The 7,752-nt window shown below is 35.8% G+C and overlaps 1 protein-coding gene across 1 annotated transcript; it reads left to right on the top strand.

Annotated features, from left to right (window-relative positions):
• Positions 1 to 1,708: 1,708 nt before the first annotated feature.
• Positions 1,709 to 7,055, top strand: LOC112025719 (uncharacterized). Its single transcript, XM_065781762.1, has 5 exons — positions 1,709 to 2,171; positions 3,990 to 4,447; positions 4,527 to 4,752; positions 5,596 to 5,930; positions 6,342 to 7,055. The coding sequence occupies exons 2-5, from the start codon at positions 4,151 to 4,153 to the stop codon at positions 6,894 to 6,896; spliced, it is 1,413 nt and encodes a 470-aa protein (XP_065637834.1). The 5' UTR covers positions 1,709 to 2,171; positions 3,990 to 4,150; the 3' UTR covers positions 6,897 to 7,055.
• Positions 7,056 to 7,752: the final 697 nt, after the last annotated feature.

Here is a 7,752-nt window from a genome sequence, read left to right as displayed (position 1 = left end):
ATATCCACAAGCCACAAATCATATATCATAAGCTAAACAACTAACTGAATGTAACTTCCATAACAACTAACTAGCAGTTAGTAAACTAACTTGACTCTAACAACTCACACGCCAATTCTTGATTACACACATGCCGGAATTACAATAAGCACATCGGTAATTGATCATCATCTGATCCTACAGCTTGCATGTACTAGACAACCTAGAATACTACTAACTATAAACTAGGATAATGCTGACTATAACAAAGGTTATACCATAATTAACCAAAACAAAGGGTTACATCATACAGTCAATTGGGCAAAAAAATCAAGTTTGAAGAACAAGATCTTCTTATCATTACACATCGAAGAAGAAAAATTAAGAAAGTGAATGTACACAACCGGGTTTTTATTAAAAAAAATATATATTTTGAAAGCTAATTCAAGAGGGTGGGGGCAACTAGTCCATGGAAGACCATGCCTAGGCGTGACCATAGCAGCAGCTATCCACTGATGACCAATGACCAAGGGGCCTAGACGGATGAGAAACTAATTGAGACGGTTTCAATTATAGCTTAAGTTCTAATGGGGTCCAACTAGTATTATATGATACTCTCTCTTGGGTTACTGTGAGGTTTAAGAGATTGTACCTGTTGGATCTTGCACTTCCTGTCATCAAAATTTTGAATTATTTTCCCTACATTATCTCCCAATCAAATGGACAAGAGACAATATTGAAATGGTGTATATCACAGAGTATATTCAATGCAAATTATAATCTTTTTTCTTTGTTGGTTGAGATAAATACCCTAATCTCAGTAGTATGATTTCTAAATATTTTTTAACTTTCAATCATTCTTATTGGGTTGCCAAAAAGAACAAGCCCATATAAATAAATAAATATATATATATATATAAATATTTATATAAATAAATATATAAATATTTTTGTAAATAAATAAATAAATATCTATATATATATATATATAATGCGATCCGATCGGGATGTGGATCAGAGGCAAGGTGAACGGCGGTGAGGAAAACTCACCGTGGGTGGATCGGTGTGGTGGTTGGATCGGAGGCTGCGATCTCAGGAAATCAACAGTGCGAAGCTGCGATCTCTGGGTTTCTCGGTGTGGAACAGCGATCTCCGGTGTGGAACGACGATCTCTGGTGCGAAGCTGCGATCTCTGGGTTTCTCAGTGTGGAACGGCGATCTCCGGTGCGAAGGCTGCGATCTTTGAGTGGTGGAACGGCGTTTCCTTGGCGAGGTGGTGATTTCTCTCTCGGTGTGGAGCTCTAGTCTCGTCTTTCTCAGATGGTCTCGGCATGGAGCTCTTCTTTCTTCGAGTTTCTCTAGCTCTCTCTCTTTTGTGCGTGACCCGAAAATAGTTTGAAGTAAAAATGAGAGTGTAAAACCATTTTCAGGTCAATGAAGTAAATTTGGTCAACTAAAATCATATTTTTCAAAAATTCTTATTTTTCTTGTCTTCCAAACAATGGGCTGAGGTGGTAAATGATTTCCTGAAATCATTTACCACCAAAATAAACACAGCCTTAGGCTGTGTTTGTTTCAACTTCAAACCACTTCCGGAAATCAATTTCCGGAAAATTGCTGTGTTTGGGTGCTTGGGAAAATTGGGTCAACGGAAATTAATTTCTGCTTTGACCGAAAAAACGCTCCCTGCTGGGTGAAATTCATTTCACCCCCTATTTTCCCTTAAACCAATTTCCGGAAATTTTCTCTCCACTCTCCAAGTTCTCTCACGCAGCATCACTCTTCAAGCTCTCTCACACTCACTCTCCAAGCTCTCTCTCTCACACTCACTCTCCAAGCTCTCTCAAGCTCTCTCACACTCACTCTCCGATCCGGTCCAGACCCAAGCTCCACGTTCAGACCTCCGATCCGGTCCAGACATCAGCTCCGATCCGCTCCAAGTCCGATCCGCTCCAAGCTTTTCCGGTCCAGACCTCGGCTCCAATCCGCTCCAAGCTTTTCCGGTCCAGACCTCCGCTCCAAGTCCGATCCGCTCCAAGCTTTTCCGGTCCAGACCTCCGCTCCGATCTCCGATCTCCAAGCTCCAAGCTCCGGTCCAGACCGACGACCTCCAAGCTCCGATCCCCACTCCGACAAGCTCCAACCTCCAAGTTCCGATCCACACACCGAGCTCCACCACCTCTCCACGCACAGTGAGTATTCCTTGATCCGAAAATTTCTCCGATCCACACACTGAGGAAGGGTATCTAGTTATATTTACACCAATTCATCAAACATATTCTCTGATGCCCATGTGTAGTGATGTAAATAATTGTTTGTTTGGTGATGGTACTCTGTGTTGTGATATTTTCTTGGGTGGTTTGTTTGCATTGTATTGTTTTTGTTTAATTGTTGCTTTCGTGTTCTAGTTTTCTGCTCTGCTATAATTGCACTCTACATGTATTCTGTTGGAAATATATGTTGTTTACAGTGAAGCTAGTTCAGAATATCCTTGCACTGTATCTTATTGAGCTAGGAATATGAATTAGCATGGGCGAAAATTGCTGCTTTTGCCGTATCAATATATTTACTAATTAATATTATGGTATTTCTTCGGCAAAAAAAAAAAAAAAAACCTTATATTATGGTATTCATTTTCTTCTCCCCTCTTAGATAAACACATAGACTATGCATTAGTATTTTTTAATATTTAAATAACAAAAAATCTAATTTTACAAAGCTCATGCTACTATATATTTATGATGAATAAACCTACAATCGTCCATTCATTATAGATCAAGAGTTTATTTATTCACTTGTAAATCACTTTTTTGGACCGATCAATATGGATCAAAGTAGACCGAATAAACTTAAGTGGACTAAAACTGATTGAAGTGGATCCAGACGGAGGGAAGTGGACCGAATTAGACTAAAATAGACCAAATGTGAATCCAAAGGGATTGAAAATGACCAAAAAAACATAATTGGAACAAAATAGATCGAAAGAGACCAAAGTGACTAAAATGGACCAAAGTGGACTAATTTTATTTTTTTAAATAAAAATCCGTTTTAGATAAGATTCGTTCCCCTTTATCTATTTGATACAGAAAATGATGTAAAGAACAATATAAATTATGTTTCATGTGATTAGAAAATGGTGGCAGTGATTTTGAAGTTGTTAACTCTCTACCTACACCACTAGCAATGATGCTATATAAAATTACATGTTTGGATCCCAACCTTTAGTTTATTTCAAATGAAACATTTTTATACTTAAAATATTTTTAAAAAGTCCTTACCACCGTCTAATAGATGGAAATGTTTTATTTATTTATTTATAAAATATATGGAAATTTTGACAAAGTAAAATAGACATAAAGAAAATGAAACCACTTCAATAACATGAAGCCTATATTGTAGTATATATTTTGTTTGTTATGTTACTATTTTCCCTATAGCTATAGAATGCCTTTTGAACACTTTTAAAAGTATAGAAACTTGTGAAACATTTTAAAATATAAAAACAATTTTTGAAATAAAATTTGCAGTTTGATAAATAAATAAATAAAACTGCTAAAAAACACTAAAAAAAAAAAATTATGCAAACAAATTATGTTATATGGAACTTCTAAATTCCTAACTTTTCTTTTGATGCATGCATCATAATCATAATAATTTGTTGCTGATACCCAATGTGCATGCATGGCTCTAACTACATATGTGTGGTCTCTTTTTAATAAGAAAAAAAAAATCTATGTATCTTTTGTTAGGTCTTTTGAGAGATCAAAAACAAAATTATTGAAAGATTTTACATAAGAATATATATATATATACACATAAAACCATTACACTTGTTTGCCATGGACACCTTTTTTTTTTTTTTTTTTTTTCAATTATTTAAAAGGATTAACTTGGGAATGTTAGATATAACTTGTTATATGTGTTGGATGCTTGTGTACATACCTCTTAGACTACAGTGTTTGTGATTTTTTAGATGAAGAAAAAAATGAAAGCCGCAATTTTTGCTTCAGTTGCATCTGTCATTCTTGTGGGTGCTGCATTGTTAAGGAAATTGCAGCGTAGACGTAGACGACTGCCTAGGGCGCCTTTTGTTAATCATGCAGCCGAGAGAGAGGAATACATAAATAGTATTCTGCACGGAAGTGAGACATATTGTGTGAATCAAATTAGGATGACGCCTATAGCTTTTCACCGCTTATGTCACATCCTCACTGAGGGGGAGCATGTACGCCCGACTATTCATATGCCTGTTACGGAGCAAGTGTTTATTTTCTTACACATTATTGGTCATAATGTGAGGTTTCGTGTAATGGGTAGTCGGATTTACAGATCAACTGAGACTGTTCATAGATACTTTAAGGTTGTCCTTAGGGGGGTTCTAAAATTATATAGAACTCTAATAAGACTGCGTAGCGAAGATACACCCCAAGAGATAAGGAATAGCAGAAGGTTCTACCCATATTTTAAGGTAAATATTGCGACTTGTGTATTTTTGTAAATTATGAAGATTTATGTAATTCTAAACCATCATGTCTGTCAAAATTTAGGATTGTGTTGGAGCAATAGATGGTACACATGTTCGTGCATCTGTGCCACTTGAAATACAAGGAAGATTTCGTGGTCGCAAAGATGGAACCACGCAAAATGTGTTAGCTGCCATTAGTTTTGACTTAAAGTTTACTTATGTACTAGCTGGATGGGAAGGCAGTGCACATGATTCACGTGTGTTAAATGATGCATTTGCTAGGCCAGGGGGATTTTCAATTCCCAACGGTATTATACGTTTACTTCACCTTTTTGGTTTATTAGTTTAATAAATATTGTGCGTTTTCTTAAGCATAGTAGTCATTTGGTTTTATTTTTTAATATATGTAGGTAAATATTATCTTGGTGATGCTGGGTATGGTAATAAAAATGGGATATTGTCACCTTATCGAAGTGTGCGATATCACTTAAAAGAGTTTAGTGATCATCCTCCTGAGAATGAGAAAGAATTGTTCAACCTGCGACACTCTTCATTGAGAACTACCATTGAGCGAGGGTTTGGAGTGTTGAAGAAACGTTTTCGAGTGTTGGATGCAGAACCTTTTTGGTCTTTTGAAACCCAAGTGAAAGTAGTGTTAGCATGTTGTGTGGTTCATAATCACATTATGGGGGTTGAACCACATGACCATATTATGGAAGCTGCAATGAATGAAGTAGAGTCTAGTGACCCTCATCAAGAAACACAATCACGTCGAGAGTCCATTGAAGACAGTAGATTGTGGAATGCTAAGAGAGATGAGATATGTCAAGCTATGTGGTCTGATTATATCAGGAGTGGAGAGTAGTACTTTATTTAGATTTCTATGATTGTAATATGTATTTTTTTTTTTTATTAAGACAATGTATTTACTATAGACTTTTGGTGGTGTAATGGAAAAGTATTTTTAGCATTACATTGTTATTTGATGGTATTACATTGTCATTTTGAGGGTTAGCATGTTTCATTTTGTTGTGCAAATTTATAAGTATGGTTGTATGTGTGTTTGATTTGTTGTTCATATTCCGAGCGTAATTACTAAATGCTACTCTCATTTTTAAATGCTACTCTAACTATACAATTTTCATATGTAGTAATGTCAAAGGGCAAAGAGAAGGTAACCAGCAATAAGCAATTCAGGTGGCTGCCTCCCATGCATGAAACGATGCTGAGGATACTTGCACAAGAGGCTGCAAAGGGCAACAAGCCCTCTAGCACCTTCAAGGCAGGCTCCTTCGCTCTTGTAGCAAAGGAGATAACTGCCCAATTTGGGGTTGAGTGCCACCCATCCTATGTTGATAATCGGATGCGAACTCTAAGGACCATGTGGTCCACTATTGAGAAACTTCGAAAGAAGAGTGGCTTCGGTTGGGATGATAATCTCAAAATGATAACATGCGACGCAAAGACGTACCAAGAAGAAGTCATGGTATGCCTTACAATTATATTTTCCGGATATAAATGCTAATATATGTTTTTGTCCATAAATTGAAATTTTTAGTTTGGAAATTGAAGGCAAAGAATTTATTTGAAAAGATATTCATAGTTCCAAAGAAGACATCTATGAATAAATGTTAGAGGTTAGATGAAGTTTTAGTAAATTATATAATGGTGTGAAGTAAACTTTATCATGATTTATTAAGTTTTAGTCCTAGAGTAATGTCACACTACCATAGCTAGATGTTTAAATGCAGCATCTATTCCACACCATGATTATGTTTAATTTGACAAGGATGGACACCCACTTTATTTTTCATGTAATAACAGTTTTTTTTGTTTATTGGCATGAATAATGCATTGAATATTGAATTTATGCGTGAAGTAATTATTGCATTGTTAGTATATGTTCCTTTCTCCTTTACAGGCGCATCGAAAGCATGCGGAGTTTTTAAACAAGAAAATAGAGATGTATGATGAGTTAGCTCTTGTTGTGGGCAAGGACACAGCCACAGGTGGCTTTTCAAAGTCCTATATAGATTATGAAAATGAGCCAGATAATGGCGACAGTGCTGAATTTGTTGCTGATAATGTGGAGGAAGATGTGGTGGAAAAAGGTAAGAATGTAGTGGAGTCCTCCACAACTGGGTCGGGAATTTCAAAATCCCGTAAAAGAGGTCGTGCACATTCTACTGCTGATGATAGCGTGTTGACTGATCTGTCTGATCAGTTGAAGGATATAGCTACGGCTCTTAAAGAAATCAATCGGGGCCCGATAGATTATACATCTCTTTATAATGAGGTTATGGCTATGATGGCGGATGGGTATAGTGAAGAAATGCTTGCAACTGCGTTTGACCATCTGTGTGAAAATGAGAAGGTAGCACGGGGATTTCTGGCTAAGAATGCTAGGCTGCGAAAGCTGTGGTTGGATGGTTTTTTTTTCTCACAACTTTGACTTGCCTGTTTCATGTAGACTATGATGGTAGCTTTATGGATTCACTGTTGTTGTAGAACTAGTATTAACCTACTATTGTATTATATGTAGTACTTTGTATTATTGGGACAATACAGTTATGTATTTGTACTATTCAGATACCACGAGTAGGTATCATTTTTGTACACCATAGAGGTGTAATGACAATGGTGAACGATGAATGTGGCTATTTTTATATTAATATTATCAGTATATTTAAATGATTATTTTTGATGTTGAAGTGGATGATTATTTTTGTACTGTTACAGATATGTATACGCAATGCAGGTGTATGTTGAAGTGGATGATTAGTTTCTAATTATTACAAGTTTGTCTAGATGATAAAGGAGTTGAAATTTGTAAGGCATTTTTCGTAAAATTAATTCACAAACCAAACATGAACATTGATTTTCCGGAAAAAATGGATTTTATTTTCCGTAAAATGTTTACTTGCACCAAACATAAAAATTGATTTTCCGTAAAGCATTTTCCGTAAAATGTTTGACCGAACCAAACACCAGAATTGATTTTCCGTAAATCGATTTCCGAGACAGCCAAACAACTTCAATACATTTTCCTTTTCCGGAAAATAGCATTTCCAGAAAATATGTATTTTTCGAAAAACGTTTTACGCGAAACAAACACAGCCTTAGTTACAAGCAGTAATATTTTCTTGCCATTTTGTTTTCTAAATATAAATAATTAATTAATTATCAATCTCACTGTGAGGAAGTCTTCCACACCATTGACAATATAAACAAATAAATATTATTTTCCAGTACGTACTACGTACGTCATCCGCATGAAACATTAAACTTCCAATAAGTCATCCGAAGTA

This window comes from Quercus suber, unplaced genomic scaffold (genome assembly GCF_002906115.3).
Source record: "Quercus suber isolate HL8 unplaced genomic scaffold, Cork oak 2.0 scaffold_277, whole genome shotgun sequence".
In the NCBI taxonomy this organism is placed as follows: Eukaryota; Viridiplantae; Streptophyta; class Magnoliopsida; order Fagales; family Fagaceae; genus Quercus; species Quercus suber.
This window is presented reverse-complemented; position numbering and strand designations above follow the sequence as displayed.

Bases quoted from the DNA above. Each gene is read 5' to 3' on its own strand.
- LOC112025719 (XM_065781762.1), top strand. From the start codon at position 4,151: ATGACGCCTATAGCTTTTCACCGCTTATGTCACATCCTCACTGAGGGG. The intron at 4,448-4,526 runs GTAAATATTGCG...GTCAAAATTTAG, and splicing joins GGTTCTACCCATATTTTAAG to GATTGTGTTGGAGCAATAGA. The intron at 5,931-6,341 runs GTATGCCTTACA...TTGCATTGTTAG, and splicing joins CGTACCAAGAAGAAGTCATG to TATATGTTCCTTTCTCCTTT.